This window comes from Mytilus galloprovincialis, chromosome 2 (assembly GCF_965363235.1).
Source record: "Mytilus galloprovincialis chromosome 2, xbMytGall1.hap1.1, whole genome shotgun sequence".
NCBI lineage: Eukaryota > Metazoa > Mollusca > Bivalvia > Mytilida > Mytilidae > Mytilus > Mytilus galloprovincialis.
The window spans coordinates 44556278-44581752 of record NC_134839.1 but is presented as its reverse complement, the minus strand read 5'-3'; the positions used below and the strand labels follow the sequence as shown (position 1 = coordinate 44581752).

Below are 25475 nucleotides of genomic sequence, written 5' to 3'. Positions count from 1 at the left end.
AGCCAGGGTTTAACACATTTTTTAAACTAGATACACCAATGATGGTTGTTGTCAAGTTTAACCAAAGCTGTAAGACGACTTTCTAAAATACGTATATTCGGTAAGATTTGGCCCAGTAGTTTCAGATAAGATTTTTGTAAAAGTAAACGAAGACAAATACGGACGACGGACGCCAAGTGACGAGAACTCGCTAGCTTGGAAGAGCTATGTACGATATAAAAAAGTATACCACAACTAAAGACACAGCAGGTCTACCTACAGAAAACGACCATGACAGAGCAAAAACATTGAAATAACAATTCACTATAATTGTATCAACTAAATATGTACCACTAAATAAACCGTTATATTCAAAATGGAAAGACATAACTTAAGTAGGGGCGAGAAAAGATTAGCATATAAACATCCAAACGATCAGATGCGTAGTGTAAAATAAAGTATCATTTCCGTCATAAAAAGTACAGAGAAGAATTAGTTTTCAGTTGTCTTAACATAGCTCCAAAATCTTTAAAAACTACCAATACAAATAAAGATAACTTTCAAATTTCAACATTCCTTTAGTGTGAATGAATATGAATTCATGTCTATGTTTTAAAGCGGGTGTATCATGTGGAGCTGGATCTGTTTACCCTACCGGAGCAACTAAGTTAACCACCTGACCAGTATTTGGTGGGGTTCGTTTTGCTCAGCCTTGAGTTTATATGATGTTGTGTTTCGTGTACTATTGTGTGTCTGTTTGTCTTTAAAATCTTTTATTTTGAATTTATTCATGTTTTTCCTTCTTGTGAACATGTGTTATACTATATAAAACATGCCTATGAAGATAAAATAACCAAAAAGAACAATTTTAATTCTTTCTGTTTCCGTTTTCCGTTTCCGTTCCGTATTCCGTTCCGTTTCCGTTTCCGCCGTTTAGCAACATCCCTTTAGTATGCATTATTAATTAAACAATACAATTCAAGATCTAAATTATTGCTAATGATATATTATAATGAATGTTATTTAATACCACAATTCATTTATCCAGAATTACCCTGGTAATACTATACAATATCAAAGTCCACATTGATAGCACAGCATAGATTAACAACAGGAAGTTAACAGATGTTCATATGGCGTCAGACAACGTCCAGAAAGGACCCAATCGGGAAACTTGGAAAAGTCAAAGAAAGCCAAAATGATGATATTGCTTGTGATTAAAAAATCTCTTTCTTAAAATGAAAAGTATAGCTCAGTTTATTTCAGCCATACCAAGTTATAGGATTTTATATTTGTATAATGTTAACTTTGAAATATACACAAACCTGTTACCACTTATACTTATTGCATTGCATTGTTTTAATTTGTCTTTCAAGGTTATGTAGTAGTGGATTTGATAATTTTCTATGCATTGTCTTCGTGCTGTTAATACTTCTCAGAATAAAACATAGTCCCGAATTCGTGTACACAACTAACTCCAATAATATTTATATTGATAATTTGATATGGATTGATAAAATTAATCAGCAAATATACAATTGACACCCACGTGGATTTATCATTTATTATTTTATTTCATTTTATTTACGGTGGATAGAATAAGTTGTGACGCGTGTGATATATATAAGTCTTTATATTTGATTTTGTGAAACATACAATACTGATACAAGTACATCACCGAGTACCTTAACGTGGCCTCATTCAACTTTGGATTTATCGATTTGGTTGCTTGAAATATGAAGAGTGTTATTTTTATCAAAATGAAATATTCAGGTATTGTATAACTATATATCTGGAGACAATGGTTGCATCAGAGGAACTTTTCCATGGTTTAGCTAAAGGACTTATAGCATGGAGCGCGTTTCTGTTCGCATCCTTGCTATTTACAGAGGCAAAGTACGGACGATATGCTGAGAAAAGTTTTTACGTAATGAACGGCAAATTAGGATGGTTTATCCAAGAGCTTCCAGCTTTAGCAGTGCCTGTTTTGCTTTTATGCTTTACAGAGTGTCATAGAATATTATACACTTGTAATAGAGCTTTGTTGACTTTATATATCATACACTACGTACATAGGTAAGGTGAATATTTTTATGTAAAGTCCCACAATATTTTGTTCTTTACTGAGTCTTGCCGCATCAAGTGTGAACAGTCTTGATTTAATAATACAAAACTGTGTCGAAAAAAATAACTGAATTTCTTCTCACATTTTATATCTACTAGAACACACCCGTGATATCGCGGGTCTGTGACTGAACTAATAAAAGTATATAACCATGCGCAAGCCTTATTTTAGTATTAGTATTGTCATCTGATAAAGTCATGCCGATTATAAGATACACAGTTTTCTCTGATTTCAAATCTTTGTGTTTGAACCCGTCGAACTGGAACTTATCAATTATTGGTAATATTAATTATTTGGAAAACAAAAGGTCATGGAATGGAGTATTTTTTAATCAACAGCATTGTCCTATATTAGTTATAAATAAAGTTGAATTCTTTGATTCGCTGTTTTACGTCATGCCCGCTAACAAATTGAAAACTGTACCTATACGCCTTATTTTTAGTCACAGATTTTTAGTATTCGTATTGTTATCTTAGAAAGTCTTACTGATTAAAATACTACAATACTAAGGTAACAATTTGACAATTTAGTAGTGTCAACCCTGTGATTATGACCCGTGCATATAGCATATTAATCCTGAATACACCGTTTGGTGGTGCGCCTGTCAGATGCGGAACGTACAGATAAGGTAATCGGTAACAGGTGAATATACTATTGGTATCGGTATCGGACTCGACCCGGAACTTCTCAATTATTGGCAAAATTAATTACGTGGAAAACAAAAGGGCCTGGAGTGGTGTAATTTTTAATCTACACCTTTGTACTATATTAGTTATATATAAAGTTGAATTCTTTGATTCGTCGTTTTTACGTGATGACGGCTGACAAATTGGACCTCGTAATTTTAGTATTATAGATATATATGCTGATCTGAAAGGCACACCATCTTCTCGCTGCTTTACATCATGTTCTGTGTTACACCTGAACACTATAAAGACGACGAGCAAATGTAAAACATCGACCAGAAAAGGCTATATTTTATGTAACCAAAGTGGTCGAGTGGTCTAAAGCGCTTGACCACAGGCACTTGTCTCAGAAAAAAAAATCCTATATGTGTTATATTAAGGTATATATGGGAGCAAGTGTCTGTACGCTTGACACGGTGCAGGCGGTGTTTCCACGTTGTCACAGAAGCAAGGGTTCAAATCCCGGTAAGGGAAAAACAAAAATTTGCAAAAGCAAATTTAAAGATCCAACATTGTTGGGCTAAATTTGTGACGAATTATATATATACATACGGACGATAGGAACAAAATGGCAGCTAAAAATCTAATGCTTATTTATATTTAAGAAGATGTGGTATAATTTAAAATATAACTCTCCACCAAAGACAGAATGACATAGATGTTAACAAATATAGGTCACCATACGACCTTCAATAATTTAACAATGAGCAAAACCCATACAGCATAGCCAGCTTTAAAGGGCCCGTAAATGACAAATTTTACACAATTAAAGACAATTGACTTGGGACTGTCACATACACAATGGGGCTGGGTTAAAATCTTTTGCTTGCCGCCAAACCTTTCCCCATACTTGTGAAAGTGCACATGGAGTGCACAATAAGAACAAACGATAAAATCTGTTGAAAGAACGTAACTCATCAAATCGATACAGAGCAGACAAACCATCTAACAAAAAACACAAACTGGACGTTGCAGGTTATTTATACATCCCTACAACAAAGAAGACACTAAAATCTAAAGGTACATTCACACGATACGATTTTCCATACAATCTGAAATCGAAACGTACGCTATTTCCATTCGACGTTTTGACTGGAATCGGACCGTGTGAACGCCAAATCGACTAAATTTATGTATATCAATCAGTACACATCTGAAATCCAATGGGTTTAATGTAAAGACGCCATTAACAGTCCGAAAAAAACATGATCTTGTGCAATGCCAAGATACAAGTATCGACGGATTGTAGAGCCTAACATGTAAATATGTATATAAAAATAATATTTAGCTTAATAAAGCCATATTCAAAGATCTAATCTTGTGTTGAATTTGGAACGTTTTATAATAGGTTTATTTAAAGAATCGATGAGTTTACCCGGATCGTTTCTACATTTCCGCGCTCGGTAAACAACATCTCCATAAAAAATAAGGAACTGCTATCCTAAGTTGAGATATATTTATGTTCCGGATATATATGTTGTGTACAAGATGTAAGTTTATTATAATTTGTACAGGGTTTTTGTACAAGTTATAAGTTTTTTTTACACATATCTTCTGCTACCAGGTGATGCAGGTTCATCGTCTTTTAAAAGTACCAGTTTAATGTTTTAAATCCAATTTATATACTTCAACCTAAATTTAAGTGCTATTCTCCTTGTTCTCAAACTAGAAATGAGGATATCTAAATGGTTTGAAATCTCATTTTATTTGTCTCCTAATACCATATATACGAATTTTCTTAAGTTGAAACACAACGATCCTAGATTCCGTTGTTGGAATCGTGAACATCTAGCTTCAGTAAGACGCTATATATTTTTTTATACATCAATATATTTGTCAACTACAAGATGATGACATGAGGTCAATGAGTCAACTCTCCATCTAAGTCACAATATATAAACAAGTTGTTTTCTTTAAGAAAGAAAAGCAATACGCGAACCTTAGACCGCTGACTACCGGGTCACCAAAAGATCGTTGCTGAATTTGAATTGCAATTGATGTAAAAACACATTTAATAAAGACAGGCAAGTGTGTGTACATTCAAAAGTCAGCTAAAAGTGTATATCCTCGTCTCATAGGTATTCTACAGAAAAACAGGTTTTGAAAAATATCTTATTTTCAGAAATTTTATAAATACCTGAATATACTCTCAAAAGAACCAATTTAAATGAAAAGATATTTATATATAAAAAAAGATACCAGAATTAAAATGATATACGTCAGACGCGAGTTAAGTCTACAAAAAATCTCCAGTGACGCTTGAATGCAAAAAGTTAAAATGGCCAAATAAATTACAAAATAAGTTAGTCAATCTATTCCTTGGCTAGAAAATCCTAAATATTTCGAAAATGTCAAAGTTTATGATAGGACAGTGACTCAAAAAAGAAAAAAATGGAGAAACAGCTAGAAGTCAGAATAGGGAAATTAATGATGACCGTGCTTTAATAAAGTCACATGTCAAGCACTTACTGCCGTGTCCTGAATTTTTAATAAGAAAAGCGAACATATGCGCATTCACGAGTGAAACTATTATCATTGCATGCACACAGTATTTTAGCGCACGAAATAGTAAATAGAGCTGAAGCACAGGATAAGAATACACATTTGCCTCATCACTTATATTAATCTAATAGTTAAACTACCTAATTCAAGTGTTCTGACTCTGGATTCATTGACATTTATCCGTCATTTTTGTGAAAACAAACCGATTTCGTGCGTGTGAACAGGGTGGTGTATAATGTGATGAATCAAGACGTGTACATAGGATAGCTGGGCAATACTATGAATATATTTTTTAAAACCGTATCATAGTACAAATATTAAGATACTATTAGGTTGGACTTTAAAAAAAATCAAACAAACAAAAATAGAATTACAATTTTATAATAAGCATACGTTCCTGTTAGTATACTTTTTCCAAAAATTTAGAATATCATATCTATAAACACAAACGTCAAGTGTTTACGCTTGGACATTTTATTTAAGGAATGACTGTAATATTTTTTCTGTCTATGAAGAAATAACATAAAAAATTTGGTGCACACTGAATAACGCGCCTAGCGGGTTTTTTAACAGTGTGCACCACATTTTTTTAATGTTATTTCGAATAGACAGAAAAAATATTCCAGTCATTTTTTATAATTTTAATTCTAAATTCCATTTTAAACCGTAGTAAACCATGAAAAAAAGTTGATGACGTCACGGCCACATGACTAAATTATCTATGGGCTGATAACAAAATAACGTCAGCCAATCAGAAGACGCGTTACATCCAAAATTAAATTATCAAATAAACCTCTTTTTAACGTCTAACATTCCACCATATAAAAAATATAAGCAGAGACTCATAAATCCATACTATTAAAAACAGTATAAAATAGTTAACATTAGGAAAGTAATTACATTTTGTTATGATTACTATAAATTATCATTACAGGTTTTTTTGTGTGATCAAGGAGGTTATATAACCTCCTTGGTGATTTAAAATCCTTGTGAATTGAGAACGCACAAGTATTTTTTTCATTCAGGACCGTTTAAAATTTATATGTTTGGCTAACTTTTGGTACGCATCCCTGATCATTGCATGGTGCTAATAAGTTACATGTAATTTTCAAAAATGTAATGGTTGTTTTAGAAAATGTTATATGCGTATATATTACAATTAGTTATATTCTTTTAAGAATACATTCAGTCTCAGTTTAAACTAAACAATGCATATTCTCTTAGTCTAGGGGTATCTATGAATGAAATTAGATAAACAAAAATACTAAATATTCAATTCTTTTATCTTTCTGCTTTCTGACTTCTGTGTTCCGACCATAGAGAAATATTTTAAACTGAAATATCGTTTTCTTAGTTTTGTTCATGCTATGATTGAAATACAAAACATCAAATGATAAACGTTCAGAAATAATCAGTTTATTCTGGGTCATTATATATTAATAAGCTATTCCCAGGTTAACTGCCCCAATGATCACCAAGACGTTGTAATAAATACTGCACATACTATGGCATGCCGTTCTCGTCAAAACTATGTTTAAACCCTTTTTTCGAAAAAAATACACACTGAGATTTAAAAACCTAAAATAACACACTGAGAAATCGAAAATACACACTGAAATTTAAAAAAATAAAAAACACACACTGAGAATTGTTAATTACACACTGAGATTTCAAAAATACACACTGAGATTAATATGCTAATTACTAATGAATATTCATGAGATGAATAATTCAACAGATTAATATCTTGATCTCAAGGACTCTTGTCATTATAATGAAATGCGATTTCTTCAACCAACATTCGTAATAAATTTCAAGACTTAACATCGCTCATATTCATAAGTTTGTTGCCTATAATTCAGATCATTACTACCAGTAATTATAAACATGTTTCCCTTTTCAAAAGTCTTCCAACTGTTTCCCTGATTTCGCTAGTTAATCTTTTATATGTTTGTTACGTTTATATGCTATAATAGACACTTGTCAGAGTAACTTGAAATTTCACTGCATTTTCTTGCAGATTGTTCCAATGTTTTCTTATAATTTTCATAAAGTTTTTCACCATTTGGATATATTTTGAAATAAGAGTAAGTGGGTATTTTTCTAGTTCTTGTATTTCTAAAGTTTTTTTTATTAATAATTTGGAACCAAATCGAAAGACTAACGAGTTCTGTCCCCTTGTTGTTTTAAGCTTGTAATAGATTCAGATTAAGTATGCTAATTAGATATGTGCGCATAAAAAGTGCGCACAAATCTCAGTGTGTAATTTTAAATTCTCAGTGTGTAATTTTAAATTCTCAATGTGTAATTTCAAATTCTCAGTTTGTATTTTCAGTTTATTTATTCTCAGTGTGTCTTTTTGAAATCTCAGTGTGTAATTTTCAATTCTCAGTGTGTAATTTTCAATTCTCAGTGTGTAATTTTCAATTCTAAGTGTGTAATTTTCAATTCTCAGTGTGTCTTTTTCGTTTTTGTAATCTCAGTGCGTCTTTATGAAATCTCAGTGTGTAATTTTTAATTCTCAGTGTGTAATTTTCAATTCTCAGTGTGTAATTTTCAATTCTCAGTGTGCGTTTTGAAGTTTTTAAATCTCAGTGTGCTTTGTTGTAATTCTCAGTGTGTAAATTTTTCGAAAAATAGTTTAAACATAGTTTTGACGAGAACGGCTTGCCATAACATACAACGAGTAGGGGGACCGGCGCAAAGTATGAATCATATAATTGCGTTATCATTATACTTGATATTTAATGAATATTCACATTAGTACAGATAACAGAGGGGGGGGGGGGTCAATAGGGGGTCCGTAAACAGGTTAACAACACCTCGATTTTGGCAAAAACAGTTAACCAAAAATGCAAAAAGGCTGATAACAGTTAACAAAGTGGGTTGAAAACAGTTAACAGCTTTAATTGATTCAAGATAACAGTTAACAGCACATTGAAAAGGGCCATAACAGGTTAACACAAAAAGGTATTGCCCCCCCCCCCCCTCTCATAGCAAATTACAGATTCTTTATTTCTTATAGCCGTTTATAGAGGGGCCGTATCAAAAATATACTACCTGTAGACATGATCGAAAAATTTAGAGACGGTGCGAAAATCTTGATTCCAAGGGATATCGAGTGGCCCATAGACACTTCCAAAAATCGCCAAAATATAAGCGTGAGCCCCTCAGGGATGTTCTCGCAAAAAAAACAATTATTGTATTGTTAAAACTATTGACACTGACTAGGGCTAAATATTTAATTGTCAATACGATTAAATAACAACATCTTCGTATAATAACATCTTATATGTAAAATGTTGTTTGTGCTGTATTGAGACCCATCTACAACGAAATTTGTTACATGCACACGTATAATACAAATTGCGGTTTTTAACTTACGCAATCATAGGTTTGAACGTTGTTTTCAATTTAGACTTGTTTATATAGATATATATATATATATATAACTCTACAAATATACTCTACTCTACAAATAAATATATATATATATATATATATATATATATATATATATATATCATAACATACTCACCCCTTCTCGTCCAATGAAAAGTCAGTTTTTAGCCCTCTAATTTTCATAGTACATGGTTTTCCATGCACTATGAAATGCTATACTTCAATGACTTTTCATTGTCAGTTAATTAATTATGAAAGTGAACTCTTAATAGCTGCACTAACGAAGTGTACAATCCCCTAAGGCATTTTCCTTGGGAAAATAGCCTACTGAATACAGATGAATGAGAAAAGATTAAAATAAAAACATTTTGAATTTTGCAAAATTTCATGCATTTTCTAATGCTACACATAATAGAATACACAAAAAAAATATGGTAAGGATAAATAAAATGATATTTCTTTAATTTATATACCTTACATTTGAGGGAATCATTTTTCATTCCTTCAAAAAAACACAATGCCAGACTGCTGATATATAAAGCAAAGGGTTGTTGTCGGAGAAACGCAATACATTTAAATTTATCAATAAAAAGTAAGCATTTAATGTTTAATGGTCTGAATTCAAATATTTATACAGAGAGTTTTATATCTATAAAAAAAATCAAATTCCAAAAAGGGGTTTATATAACATTGTGTTGCTTTTTGAAATAAAAAAATGTAAAGATGTATGAGTATTAAAATTTACCTGAAGCAGAAGAAACACAATTTATTCTTCACCAACTATGTCTGTGCTATTTCATTTCATTCATTGAAATGATCATTACCTATGTTTTATATTTAGTTACAGTGCCTATCCAATAACCTTTGCAGTAGTGAATTACCTATTGCCTGACCAGTTTAAAAAATTGTCAATACAATTTGTCCATTTAAACTGTACAATAGGTATTGTGAGAGCTATTATCAACAGGTGGTCATTTAACTACCTGTAGATTTACCTGGTTTGTTTTTGACAGAGCTAATTTAAATGAATGATAGCTAGCTTGCTTTCCTCATGTCCAATGTCCTGAATGGACTATTCTATTTTGGTATGGGACATTTTACATTTAATTCAGTATTTGTTTTTTCTTATAAAGATATTTATTGTAAATTTATTTATTTTGCTTACAATCACAAATGAATCATTGCTGGTAAATCCCACTTTCATAATAAAGCACTGAAATTTCTATTCACTAAGCCATTTGTACTTTTTTGATATATTGAAAATAAATTTTTAACAGTAATTCCAATTGAAGTAGATCCTGAATATTAAATGAAACTTAGCATCACTACTATTCCATTTCAGGAATCGTAATATAACATGAAAATATATCCCATTAGAAAACACCAAGCCACACATAATTCATCTTGTAGAATTATTCACAATTAGATGGGCTATCCAAAAAAATCCATTTCACAAACATTTAATTCCATATCAGGAATCAGAAACTTAAAATACATCCCACATTAAAAAAACCATGAAGCAAACATATATATATCCACTTTTTTTATAAACTAAATTCACTGATTCAAATTTCCATCTTGACTGTTTAGAGACACAAAAAGAAATGGCTTAAAATGTCCCATATCTAAATAGAATAGTCTATTCAGGACATTGGTCATGATACATGAGGAAAGCAAGCTAGCTATCGGTCATTTAAATTTTACCTTTTAGGAATAGTGAAGATTTTTTACTGGGTAGTAAAATGACCACCTGTTGATGAGCTCTCACAATACCTATTGCACAATTTAAATGGACAAATTGTGTTGACAATTTTTTATACTGGTCAGGCAATAGGTATTTAAATACCACAAAGGTGATTGATTACTGACAGTAATTATAAAAAGTGAACTCTTATTTAGGTTTGAATATTACAATGGGAAAGACAAATTTTGTAAGGTTACTCGAAAGTGTGAATATGTTCTAAATTGGTCAGACAATACTTGATCATGTTTTATGACGTTTTTAGCCCTCGGCTTCGCCTTGGGCTTAAATCTTCATAAAACATGACCAAGTATTGTCTAACCTATAAGTATTCCAAACGGGATAGCAGATTCTTATTTTACGTAGATGCTGTTTATCGATCCTGGAATGTAAAAAACACTTAAAAGCTTACCAATTCAATACCGTAATTAGATCTTTGAATATATATAAGCCTTCACTATATAGCTCAGCTGGATTAACCTTGTATTTCCATCTTACTAGGTAAAGTCAGCTTAGGACAGTGATTATCTTGTACAATTATAATGGAAATTCATTTTACTTACGTTATCCCTTTATTTTCAGAATTTTAATATATCCGTTTTATTTGAAAGGAAAACCACTTCCACTTTACATGGTAGTTTTAGCATTTATGTTTTGTTTGTTTAATGGCTATCTGCAATGTGGTTACTTACTATACAGTGCTGAGTTTAAAGAAGAATGGATCACTTGTCCGCAGTTTATCATAGGTACGTTATACTGATGTTTATTATTTTGTAACATGAATGGGGTTTTGGGGGTTTTGGTTGGAGTTTCCATCCATAATTATTCGAGCACATACAACAGATATAAAACACAGACGGGTAAAGTAAATGCAATGTCATGCAGCAGATACGCATTTACACACAAACATATCACACATGCAAAATAAAATAAAATAAAGCACTATTAGTCTAGTAAAACCGCAAATATATATAAGAAGATGTGGTATGAGTGCCAAAGAGAAACTATCTATCCAAGTTATAATTTGTAAAAGTAAACCATTATAATATAGGTCAAAGTACAGTCTTCAATACGGAGCCTTGGCTAAACCGAACAGCAAATTTGGACACAATTTGTAAGCTTGATACTTTCTGAATTTGGGTTGTGATAAATTGTTTTACATACTATAGATTTCTGACAAAAATAAATGTGGTCAATCTTACATACCTAATGCGCAATACTGTGCAATTGAAGATTTCTCCTTGAAACTTTTCAAAAATTCGACATTTGAAAAATTTTGATTTTTTTTTAGAACCCCTTAAAAATTTGAACCCCCCAAACTTTTTGCACACCCCTTGGAGCAGTTACCATCAAACTCAATCCCAGTCTTTCCTTTGTAGTATTGAACCTTGTAGTTCAATTTCAATCATCATCCCATGCCAAAATCAATCCCAACCTTCCTTTTGTGGTATTGAACCTTCTTAAAAAATTTCCGATATAGAGATCTATTCACTTAAACTAAAGTTATTGGTCGGAAACCAAATCTGTCTTCGGACGACGAAGCAGACGACGAAGCAGACGACGAAGACGACGACATTATAGCATTATACGAACCAAAAATAATTGCGGTCGTATTAAAACGACTCGAGAGAAACGAGGAACATTCATGAACCACATCAACAAACGACAACCACTGAACACCTATTTTAGGACCGGTACAAACAAATGCAGCGGTTCTAAACGTTAATGCGTTTTAATAGGTACCCACGTTCACTCTTACCTGAAACAATAGTGTAACATCACAACATAGAAAGACACACTATAAAATATCAATTGAAATGGCCTTACTCAATTAACGGACACATTAACACAAGTGAATACACTGAACGAATAAATTTGATCTATGATACAATGTAAATACAAAATATGCATTGTTTATTGCTTATTTTTAAATTTGGATATAAGTTTTAGTATAGTATTATAAATCAAATATGAGAATTTGAGTCGAATCATGTTTTTGGGAAAATGCACGAGGAGAAAGAAAAGATAATTACAGACGAGTTGTTCAAATTGTATAATTAAAAATGTGACAGAGTCTTAATGCCGAGGAAAAAGCTAGACACTATAATCAGCAGATTAAAAATTATGTTTGAACACAAAATTTAAAAAAAGACCTGAGATGATTACATTCTTCTTTCATGGACATTGGTAGGTAAAAGTTTTCACGACATTTCTTTTGTATTATAAAATAAATCATCCAATGCAGTCCTGTTTAAAGGGCGCAGTTAAATGGCTTAGTGGATACATGTGAACTCCTTGCTTTGCTTAACCTAAGCTCCTACCAGGTCCATTTTTTTGTCCAAGGACTTGAATTCAAACTTGGCACAGGCACCTGCATTATGTGCTGGGGATAAACTTGTTTTGTCAAATACCCCTCCCCTATCTACAACCTTTCCCCTTGGCAATTCGATGCTTGATAGAAAGAGGGTTATTGCATATATAGAGGTCTATTTTGTTACACCTTGTAATCAATTTATTTGGCAATCGTCAATGGCGGTCAGCAGGGTTTACGAGCATCGATCTGCTAGTCAAATGCGTTTTGTTAAAATATATTATTTCACTCTTTTGGTCTTTTGGAAAATGTTGTTTGTGCTGTATTTAGACCCTTCTACAACAAAATTTGTTGCATGCACACGTATAAAAATTGAGGTTTTTTATCTAACGCAATCATAGGTTTGAATGTTGTTTTCAATTTAGACTTGTATATATACATTTATATAATATATACAACTGTTCTAAACATCAATCTATATATATATATATATTATATATACAACTCGTCTAAACATCAACCCAACAATGTTAGATCTGTAAATTTGCCTTCGCAATTTTGATGTTATATATATATAATTAAATTTTGGATGTAACGCGTCTTCTGCTTGGCTGGAGTAGTTTAGTTTATCAGCCCATAGACATAATTTATTCATGTGACCGTGACATCATCACCGTTTTTTCGTGGTTTACTCCGGTTTAAATGGAATTAAGGTAGATAGGGTGTCTTCCTCCATCTTGGATTTTGAAATACTAGAAAACAAGGTCTAGATCTTTGATGAAATGTGCAAATTTTTATAGTAGTAGGTAATTCATGTGTAAGAATTTTCATTATAATATAGAAAATGCCATGTTTGATCATATTTATGATTGTATTTTACAAAAATAAGAATCCTTTTGTTTGATTCATTTTTTTCCAACTTTGTCAAATAAGGGGAAGCAACTCAAATGCAAGGGCAGATAATCCAGATAGTGTTACTTTTACAATAGAATGTGTTAGGAATTTACCCATTTTTACATGTAGCAAGAAAACGAGTCCGGTGACCCCATGTTTTCTTTTTCTTATCTGAAAGCATAATATTGAAGCTATCTTCTCATATTTTATCTCAAAATTCTATGGTGTGGTTTGCGTTTTATGGCGGAAAAATGGGTTTTCCATGCATAATCTATACAAAATCTTGACAATTTTGAACAACCTGTAGCGTGAAAATAAGTCCGGTGACCCATTCTTTTTATTAATGTTTTTAAACAAGCAGGATATGAACTACATTTTGGCAAATTATTTAAAGATTCTATGGATTATAATTTAGACACCCCATCTACCTTAAGAATCAAATTATAAATTATAATTACGCGCGTTATTCAGTGTGCACCACATTTTTTATGTTATTTCTTCATAGACAGAAAAAATATTACAGTCATTCCTTAAATATAACTCGTCTAATCATCAGCCTAACAATGTTAGATCTGTAAATTTGCTTTCGCAATTTTTTTGTTCTTCCCTCGCGGGGTTTCGAACTCATACTACTGAGATATCGTGGCACCAAATCGCCTTGCACCATGCCCGACGAGCTAGACCACTCGACTACCTATATATAAAGGCTCTATAATAATAAAGATTTCGGTGGTCGGGTGTTACCTTTCCTCGTCAGTTGTAATCTAGCGTCGTAATAAACTACATGATATAGAAGGCATACAGCAGTCATTTAAAAAAAATGTACATATTTTGGTTATTGTCTATTGTCTGTTTATTTTTTAAGTTTGACATAATTTTTCAATTTAACATAAGAGTTTACACATTGTACAAGATAGTACATGCAAATATTAATGTGAAAAAAGTTTCGTATTTTTTTTTTATTCTTTGAAGTATGAAAATTCGCCAATTTCCATGTGTTCATTTTTGATAATTAACATGTTCATTCAAATTATCTGTAGATAAAACTGCTTTTAAAGGTAAACATAATGATAACTTTTCTTTAAGTAACATCATAATTGAAAATAAATAACTTTCCATGTTTCAAATCATGAAAACTTTTATTCCACAGTCTCTGGAATGTCTGTTCATGAATATTTGTCCTTCCTGTTACTATTTATTTGTTTACGGAATAAAACTAGTTAATAACGGCGGTTTTTTATGATGACGTCGTAGGCGTCGATACAGGACGTAAAGACATGGTGAAATTTTTTGTGTGGAAAGATTTTGGTCATCAGAATCAAAAGATCGGTAAGTACTGATGTATGCGTACCTTTTTATAATGTCTTTAATGTTACCAGTTGATAGATAATTTTTAATTGCATAAGACTAATGAAACGTTTGTTACCGTAAGGTCGACTATCCATTAAATGGATAGTCGACCTTCCTATGGATAGAAACAAGTGCCTGTGCATGGGCCGGAAGTATAAAAACACTACATCATTTATAAGGGAGCGACTATTTTTTTAAAACTAATTTGGGTTATGTACTAATTTTTCCATCCTGTTACTGTCCTTCCTGTTACAAAGACAATGGTAACAGGAGGGACAAAAATGGTAACAGGATAGACATACTTTGTAGGAAAACTCAAAATTCCTCTTACATTATTGCAAATAAATTGTTATAGATATTATTACCGTACGGTATATTAATTCATAAAGTGTACATTTGTATTGAGGTATTTCTAGAACAAGTCAAGTGCTACCATGCCTGGTAACAGGATGGACAAAATTATTAATTGTACAACTATTATTTAGAATTTAGTTGCCGATATTACTGTACAGCTATTATTCAAGCGTGTCATATAGAATACACATGGTTTCTTTTCGATACTCTTTGAATGATTAACCCTTTGCGGTTTGTACTTAAATGTTTTATTGGGTACCTGAACGTAATTTGGTTCATTTGTTTCCTTAATCTATTATTTTGTTTTGTTTAGGTTGTAAAACTATCATTATATATTGCCAACTTTTGTACTGCTTTTTGGAGACATGATACTTTCTCGTTACAGGCAAATAGAGATACAGACCTTGTGAGATGACAGCAACACTTATGACACAAAAGAACGTCTTTTATTCCAAAAAAAGGGGGTGCACAACATGTAAATGTGGGTATATTATACCTCTGGTTGTGGTTTGAACTCCCCTGCCCTATTCATAAATCCCTATTCATAAATTAATAATGTGAAAATCCCTTCTCCTTCACAGCTGCCACTATCTTACTTAAATGAGATGATACTAGGAAATAAAAAGATAAGAACACAATTGTTCGTCTACAGTAGGTGCACATCATGTACGTATGACCCATTAATTGATATAAGAATTTCTACCCATTGATATATTGCCTTCTTAAAGTTGCAGGTCACTGATGTTTTTGCCATTATTTGCCATTCCAAATATAAATACCCACACCAGCGGCAAATCTGTGTGTATAATTCAGTTTTATTATGACACCCACCCCCCCCCCCCCCCCCCTGTTTTTTTTTTGGGACGCCTCCGTGCTTTTATTTGCAAAAATAATTGAAAGACAAAAGCTGCTACAACTTCCAGAATATTGACTATCATTCCGAATCCAAACAAAATCAGAAGCTCTTCGATCGTGAACTTATGGAGTTGATCCAAAAATCCCAGAATGACAAGCCTTCAGTGTTAAAATGTGGTATATTGTTCGTTAACATGTCCTCATATGTTTAAACATATGAAATTAGTTTTACTTTTTATGCCTACATCGATCTTCAACCTTTTCTGGTGATTGGTTAGCCTCCAGTGGACACTTAACGACATATTCAGGAAGAGAATATGAAAAAAATAACAACCAACATGCTGAACTTGATCTTAAAAGCGGTAGTTCACAGAAAGGCATGTCATCTTTTGTATACTGAATTTTACGACTTGCGGCAACCAAATTTTACTTCATACTTAGCGAAAAAACAGCAATACAAATTTTTCATATGTTTTTGTTTTGTTTTGTTTGTTTTTGACCCGGACAGGGATGATACACGTATAAATGGGTCGTGTATAATGTTTAAATACTTATATCTCTTGTTTGTATCCTTAGGAAATTCAAAATCGAGTTTTTTGTTATTGATTTTTGTGACCTAAATTATGTTTTGTCTCTACTGTTACCACCTTGTCCTCCCTGTTACTGCCATTGTTCATTGCTGTTACCCCAAAAAATGTTTAAAATAATTTTGACAATCAACATAACTAATCTATTGACTAAGTTTCTAGTCAGTATCATTGAAATATACTCTTGGTATACTTTTGCAAAAAATGTGTCACAAGATATAAATATTGACATTAAACTTATTGAGGAAACTAAAACTTTAAAACAGACTAAAATGTTAAAACCCCAATTAAAAAAAAGTTATATCAACTATTATCAAACTCTTATTGATGATAAAATAAATAACTTAAATGAAAATAATAAAATATATCTATATAAATTTCTTAAATCTAATATAAATAACCAAATGCAATACTACCTATCACACCCAAGTAAAGAGACAAGAAAAATGTTAACCAAATTTAGAATAAGCGAACATTGTCTCTTCATAGAAACTGGACGATATACCAAAATACCACGAAATGAAAGAAAATGTAAAATATGTAATATCTTAGACGATGAATTTCATTTTTTCTTCAACTGTAAAATAAATAAAAATATAAGAGAAATCTTTCTAAAATATTATATACAAAAATATGTAAATTTTAATACACTTAATTTTACTGATAAACTCGTGATAATACTTAATCCATCAACACCAAATGATGTAAAAGCAGTTGTTTCTTTTATTAAAGAGTCATTAGAACTGAGGAAAGGAGAACAGTAACTGTTTTTATCATATTTCTTATAATATTGTCGAGTTTTCATTATGTTTCATTATGTTTGTTTGTCAATGTATTTGCCACAACCAAAATTGGTTTTGTATGTTTTGCAAATAAAGATATTGAAAAGGGACATAATAGTAAATTTTCGCTGCCACTGTCTCCACAATTTTTTTTTAATAGCGTTTGAAAAATAAGAAATGTGATGATTTTTCTGAACGTACAGACTATCTGCAGATTTTTTGGGGGGTAATCTACATAAATGATAAATGTAAATGTGATTTCAAATGAACACTGCTCCGCAAGTGTGAGCCACACTTTTCATTGGATATTTTCTTTTCTCTTATCACTTTTGCTATCAGTTAAAAAAGTAACAGGATGGACAAAATTGAACACCAGCTGGCACACCATTTTACAAAAAAAATTCTCGGATGTTTTGAAATAATATTAACAAAGCAATATTCTATTGGTTTTTTTAAATTAATTTGCATTTATCTTAACACTTTTTTTTGAAAAGTTCAGATTCCAAATTTGTACTTTCTTTTGAAATGACTGACAGATGGAATTACTACAGATCAGCTAAATTATCTACTAGTATTATATAGGATCCTTCAAATTAATGTAAGATGCAGTCACAGAAATCATTATATTATAAGTACGTCTGAACCAGTGACAACTCTACGACAGATTTTATCCATCGGAACCCCAGTGATGGTGATCCAAGGCTGAAAATACATTTTGTATATATAATTCGTCTAAATAACAGCCCAACAATGTTAGATCTTTCCGCAATTTTTTGTTCTTCCCTGGCCGGGATTCGAATGCTACTGAGATATCGTGGCACCAAATTATCAAGTGCACTATTCCCGGCGCGCTATATCACTCGACCACCTAGGCTAGACAAAAATCAAGCTTTCGATATCCGGGTGTTACCTTTCCTCGTCAGTATTAATCTAGCGTCGAAACACAGTACCTGATATATAATGCTTGAAGATGGAAAATAACAGACCTGCAGAATTATCTATCGTAGAGGATCTTACAAGTTAATGTAGATTACAGTCATAGCAATAATTATATTATAAGAATGTTTGAACCATTGACAACTCTACGGCATATTTTATCCATCGGATCACCAGTGATGGTGATACAAGGCTGAAAACACCTACAATACTAGTAATTCGTCTAAATAAGAGCCAAACAATGTTAGATATGTAAGTTTGCCGAAGCAACTATTTGTCAGTTTTCCCTGGCCGGGATTCGAACTCATGCTACTGAGATATCGTGGCACAAAATCGTGTTATATGATGTATGAATGCAGTGCTTCGTACTTCCTTAATTTTTTCTTTGAAACAATCTTTATTCCGCCAAAAAACGCCAATATTTAGAAAAATAACCAAATTCGGAAACCGCTATCGACCCGTGTCTTATATAAATACGCATAGATCGACATTCTGCCCGCGAAATTTAAAAACTCGTTGTTTCAACACTTGCCGCGATTTCGCGGGCAATTTTTAGTGTAATGTAATTATTGAAAATCATCAATCTTCGTCTGTTTATTTATCTTGCTACATTATGCACTATAGTTTTACTCAAATCTGCGACACAAATAGACAACACACTCTCAAATAAAACACAGGATACGACAATTAACAAATGTCGTGTATCAAATATCATCTCGAGTTTTTATTAGGTCTTTCAACCTTTCAGTTGAAAGACCTATAGGGTTTGTTCTGATTATTAGGTCTTTCAACCTTTCTGTTGAAAGACCTATTGAATTCGTTCTGATTATTATTATTATTATTATTATTATTTTTTTTTTTTTTTTTCTTCCGCCAACTTTTTTTTCCTTCGCTGTTTTTTTGTTTCACAAGATGTCGCTTAGATATATGGTATATGATATCGAACAGTTAATACGCTTCTGAAACTGACACCGCGTAACAAAAAACTTTACCTTGTAAGAGTTATCCCCCCGAACACTGTTTTTCTTGTGTCCTCTAAGGCTTTGCAACCGTATAAAAAACCGACAAATTTATTTTTCCAAATTGCTCGTTAAGTCCTCAGGATGTTCTGTTTTATTTTGACCGAAGCTATACGGAGACTCCATATGAGAGTTATCCCCCCTTTTTATATGATATAAGTGATATGCATATCTAACTGGTAAACCATAAGTGATAGAGACCTAGGGTCTTTAGATTTAAGATCCTTGGTCCAAAAAAATGAAAATTAGGTCAAGGTCAAAGGTCAAGGTCAAATTCTAAATTTTGATTTTGGCTTATTTTCACTTATTTTCATTAACTTTATAAGTTTTCGACAAATTATCTTTACTAAATTGTTAGTTGCGACATGTCGTAACTTATAAATTTAGATTGGAAGGGTGCGTAGACAATAAATGGGAGTGTTTGCCCCTCTTATATTTAGAATTTTGTGTAAAGTGATATGACTCATGAACCATACATAATACAGACCTAGGGTCTTTTGATTTGGGATCCTTGGTGTATGACCTTGAAATTGAGGTCAAGGTCATAGGTTAATTGGACGTTCTAGATTTTGACCTTTGACTGAAATTCATATTTTTATATCATAAAGCCATAGGAACTGACATTTTCAACTGAATCTTAATATTTTCATATCAAAATAGATCCTTATTGGTTGAAAGACCTTCAATTGTTCTTTGAACAATTGGTTTTTAATTATTATTATTTTTTTTTTTTTTTTTCTTCCGCCAACTTTTTTTTCCTTCGCTGTTTTTTTGTTTCGTAAGATGTCGCTAAGATATATGGTATATGATATCGAACAGTTAATACGCTTCTGAAACTGACACCGTGTAACAAAAAACTTTACCTTGTAAGAGTTATCTCCCCGAACACTGTTTTTCTTGTGGCCACTACTCCTTCGCAACCTAAAAGATTACGACAAATTTATTTTACCAAATTGCTCGTTACATCCTAAGGATGTTCTGTTTCATTTTGACCGAAGCTATCCGGAGACTCCATATGAGAGTTATCCCCCCTTTTATATATGATATAAGTGATATGCATTTCTAACTGGTAAACTATAAGTGATAGAGACCTAGGGTCTTTGGATTTAAGATTCTTGGTCCAAAAAAATGAAAATTAGGTCAAGGTCAAAGGTCAAGGTCAAATTCTAAATTTTGATTTCGGCTTATTTTCACTTATTTTCATTAACTTTTTAAGTTTTCGACAAATTATCTATACTAAATTGTTAGTTGGGACATGTCGTTACTTATAAATTTAGATTGGAAGGGTGCGCAGACAATAAATGGGAGTTTATGCCCCTCTTATATTTAGGGTTTAGCGTAAAGTGATATTGCTCATGAACCATACATAATACAAACCTAGGGTCTTTTGATTTAGGTTCCTTGGTTTATGACCTTGAAATTGAGTTCAAGGTCATAGGTTAATTTTACGTTCTAGATTTTGACCTTTGCTTGAAATTCATATTTTTACACCATTAAGCCATAGGAACTGACATTTTCTACTGAATTTTAATGTTTTCATATCAAAATAGATCCATTTTCAATATGAACAATTGGTTTTTAATTTTAATAATATTTTTTATTTCAGGTTTAGTATTGTTTATATCAGGACTTGGAATAAACATTCATTCTGATCATATTTTGAGAAATCTCAGAAGACCTGGAGAAACTGGATACAAAATACCAAAAGGTACAACAAAAAACTGTTCTAAATAAAAAAAATAAAAATAATATAGTGTTATCTAGGGTTATCCGATTTATCGTCGGAAGGACCGGATGTCGAATACCAAAAAAACGTTAAATATAATAGAATCTTTTTCAAATTTAATAGATTTGACATTGATGTTTATCTCAATTCCAAAGAAAATGTATAATTACAAACATATCCTTTTCTTTTTGTGTGTTTTTGGCTATTTTGTGTCACGGATCATGTATCTTTTGTTTTTATATTATATACATCCATTGAGTTTTGTAAGGTAGGTAATATGTTATACAAAATGCTGATTAAAAATATTGTAAATGAAAATTTAAAAAGTATAGTGAAAATAATAGGATTAACTGTTTGACTGATAGAGATCTTTGGAAGACTAAGAACTTATACTTTTATTTGGAGTGATACTGATGAATGCCAATTGTTAGCCAAAATATCCGTTTATACGATTTCATTACATATTGTTTATCTTTTTTTGCCTTTCGTCAGTATCGTTGTATAAACTTTTCTACTATTTGTTATATACATACAATAATTTGTCTAAAGGTTTGTGCCACGGGCACTTGTCTCAGACCCCCCCCCCCCCTCCTAATATACCTAATATTAAGGTTTATCGCTATTTTGTGCAGTTTTCCTTTGATCTTTTTTTGTGATAATTTTTCATATCATGCTACTCGCTTGAGATGGAAAATTATCGCTAGAAACTAAGGAGGCATGTGGCGTTGCTAATGAAATTGACATGAAATTGACACGTCGTCATAGGTAAAATAGCGATAAACAGATTATCATTGGTCATCTCAACTCGATTGCTTGAGAAAAATCAATCACATTGAGATGATAAACGATTATCTATAAATATAGGATTTCTTTTCTGAGACACTCACAGGTGCCTGTGGTTTGTGCGACGATACTCATAAATAAAATGCACGAGCAGATTGAATTTTATATTCTTTTTTTTTCAGGAGGAATGTTTGACTACATTTCTGGTGCTAATTTTTTCGGAGAGATATTAGAATGGTGGGGATTTGCCATCGCTTGTAACTCATTACCAGCTTTAGCATTTGCTATATCAACCTCCTGTAATCTCGGGCCTAGAGCTGTTCATCATCATAGGTAAACAAAATATTAACCAGTAACCACTAAAACTATCTTCATTCTAAGGGAAGGAATTACCGTAAAGCCAATTTTGTAGTCTAAAATGCAAATTTACTTAATATCATTTCCTTTTTCGTCTTCTTCTTTGGATATAATACACAAAAAACTATAACACAATAGTGGGATGTATAAATACCAAGCCATGCAACAGGATATTACCTAAACTGGATTAAAAAGGTAAGGTGGAAAATATACAAAGACAAGTGAAAACCTGAGACTTAAATAAGATGATAAACAACGTCAGTACTTAGAATTTATACGTTAAGACCATCATGTATAATTTGTGGCTAAAGTTGATACTGAATATTCATCAACAAGGTCTTGGTTTCTTCCGATAACTTTTTTTTTTATTTTAAAGGACGAGAAGTTCTTTGGCATAACCATTGCTCATTATCTTTCTGCTTATACACTGTAGACGTTTAATAAAGTCTTAATAACAACTTACAGCTGTATAATGCTATAACATCGGATGTATATCCCATATGCAGGTGAAGTGTATATATATCGCTGCTAAGGGAAATTAAAGTCATCTCGTTTGTCATAGGTTGTGGTACTGTAATAACTGCTTATCTCAAACTTGAGAAATAAATATATCTTTGGATATTAACCTGATTTTTTTCTGTGACAAGTGCTTTTGACCATCCACAATTAAGAACTTGCTGTCATCCGATGTTCAGTACTTCAGTTCTTTGATTTATCGTCGCTGTGACCCCCCTCACTGCAAGTACATCAATGATTTACGTCTCCGCGGAGACGTTATTAAGAATTGAACGATGGACAGTCTGCGGGCTGAATGCTTCTCACTACCTGATTGGGAGATATTACTGAGACGTTAATAATTAAAGTTCGATGATTGGTTGGAACAATCCAAACCTAGTATCCCGTAGAGTATCGGATTTGTACTCTCTGTTTTAGCAATTAGATTTTGCCTGGTCACCAATCATGCATATAGGTACACAGGTTACTTTAATCTATAAATATTCGAATCTCCTGAAATTTTGTAAACACACACGTTTGTTTCACATTTAATCCAGTCGCTCACTGTTACGTACATTTTAAACAAGAAAAACATAAGAAAACTTGAAAATGTTTATAATATTTCATGATGAGAGGGTAAATTGTTTAACAAATATGTAAAGCATTTACAACCATGATTTTAAGGATAAGTACGATACGGACCTTATTTGACACACAACATAATCATTAAACGATATACTGCTTCATAACGTGTGTGGTGAAATTTGTCGATTGACATGCAAGGCTATTCTGAATGTGACAAAGCGAGAACACTTTCCACTTTCATCAGCTAAGAGACGGCTAGCTTTTTTCGAAAAGCTATTACTTGTTTTTAACTGCTATTGAAATGAAATTGATTAAGATCTGTATTTGATATCAAAAAAGAATTCTAGCTCTTGACTTTCACAATATGACCTATTTTATTCTCAACAATAATTTTTTTTCAGATGGTATAAAAAGAAATTTGAGGGATATCCACTTTGCAGAACAGCGATCATTCCATTTTTATTTTGATACGTTTGAAAAATCAGTGTGCAAAGTGTACTTGATGAACACCTTTATTATAATAAAAAAAAGCAACTTCTTAATGACAGCGTGCATGTGTGCAGGGTCATTTTTGTCTTGTAACAGTTTGTTTTAATAAGTTGTGAATTTTCCCCTAGAGAAGTATTATATATGTTACAGTGATTTTTTGTAAATCAGGGATTGTGTAAAATTACTGATATTTTAGGGATTTTGTATAATCACTGAACTGATAAGTGATTTTATAAAATCCCTTATTTTGACTAAGGATTTTACAAAAACACTTAAATAATTTTAAAGATTTTTTTTCCAGATTCCTCATCAAATTTCATGGATTTCGTAAATAAAACTTTTTGATTAAAAAAATATTTAAAAAAGTCCTACAGCAGTTATATTTACACGCATTGATTCGTGTTCTACTTGTAACAAAATGTACATTTTATTCGCCAAAATAGAGGGGTTCCGTCAATAGAGATGATAAGGCATGTACAGAAACGGTCATTGAAAATAAATGCTTCTCAATCCTTGAATCGGAAACTTGACAAGCTAAATATATGTTATGTGTTAAGTATCTGCTTGGTGGGTTTATATGGCTCATTCTTTAGTTTTCTATATAATGTCAGTTTGTGTGTTGTTGTTTCAAGTTGGTCTTTTTCTGTTTTAGTCATTGCGTTGTCAGCCGTTTATCATGCAGTTTCGACTTACGAGTTTGAATGTCCCTTTTGTATCGTTCGCCTCTCTTTAACTCGGTCTCATAGAGATTAAGATAAGTGGGGCAGCCCCGTTATTCCGACGCCTCATTAGTCCGACGACCCACTTGTCCGACACCTTGATGTGATAGTCCGACGCCCCATTACTTAGTTCGACACCCCATTGGGCCGACACCCCAATAGTCCGACACGGAATAATTGAACAATATCTTAAATAAATAACTTTTATTTCAAGAAGATAATCTCATAAGTTAAAACTAATCCCTCTGAGAATAATCAAAATAATAAAAATATAATTATAAAGTACTTACAATAATATAAGTTTGCTTTATGTCCAGTGGCAAATACTACATGCATGATGCATTTTCAGAACGAGAACTATTTAAAAATAAATACAATAGGTAGGTTCTGTAATAGATGCCATCTCAGATGAAAAAAGGTCAATGAAACTTGAACTGCCACTGGACCAAGAAAGTATAAAAAAAGGGACTGAAATTTGCCTTGCAGCAGGTTCAGACAAAAGACCACCGACACGCGTATACGGCTTCTCAAAGAGTTTTTGCAATGATTTTTAATATGCAGAGAGCGTCTTAGTTATTTTCATGTCGTATGTTTGGTTGTGTTGTTCAACAGTCAAACAACCAATAAGACGCAACAAGAACACAAATGAAAATGACTTTATACAGACAAAATGTTTGTTGTTTTATGAAAATGCAATTACAAATAGCAAGGCTTACTAAAAGATGCCCGCAAAATCGCGGTACGATTGGCAAGCGTTGAAACAAAGGGGCGTATGACATTGCGCCGATTTAAAAAAAA

General features: G+C 32.2%; 1 protein-coding gene across 5 annotated transcripts; it reads left to right on the top strand.

Moving 5' to 3' along the window:
* The first annotated feature begins 1553 nt into the window (after positions 1 to 1553).
* On the top strand, positions 1554 to 24326 carry LOC143063652 (3-oxo-5-alpha-steroid 4-dehydrogenase 1-like). Of its 5 annotated transcripts, none has more exons than XM_076235909.1 (5): positions 1554 to 2055; positions 11018 to 11181; positions 21130 to 21231; positions 22215 to 22365; positions 23871 to 24326. In XM_076235909.1, the coding sequence occupies exons 1-5, from the start codon at positions 1781 to 1783 to the stop codon at positions 23935 to 23937; spliced, it is 759 nt and encodes a 252-aa protein (XP_076092024.1). In that variant the 5' UTR covers positions 1554 to 1780; the 3' UTR covers positions 23938 to 24326. The 5 variants fall into 5 exon arrangements, with proteins under 5 accessions (XP_076092024.1, XP_076092025.1, XP_076092026.1 ...); XM_076235910.1 differs by having other exon boundaries at positions 1556 to 1875; XM_076235911.1 differs by having other exon boundaries at positions 1558 to 1752.
* The last annotated feature ends 1149 nt before the right edge of the window (positions 24327 to 25475 follow it).

Coding starts and splice junctions, on each gene's coding strand:
- LOC143063652 (XM_076235909.1), top strand. CDS start 1,781: ATGGTTGCATCAGAGGAACTTTTCCATGGTTTAGCTAAAGGACTTATA. Junction 2,056..11,017: donor ATCATACACTACGTACATAG/GTAAGGTGAATA, acceptor CTTTATTTTCAG/AATTTTAATATATCCGTTTT. Junction 22,366..23,870: donor AGAGCTGTTCATCATCATAG/GTAAACAAAATA, acceptor ATTTTTTTTCAG/ATGGTATAAAAAGAAATTTG.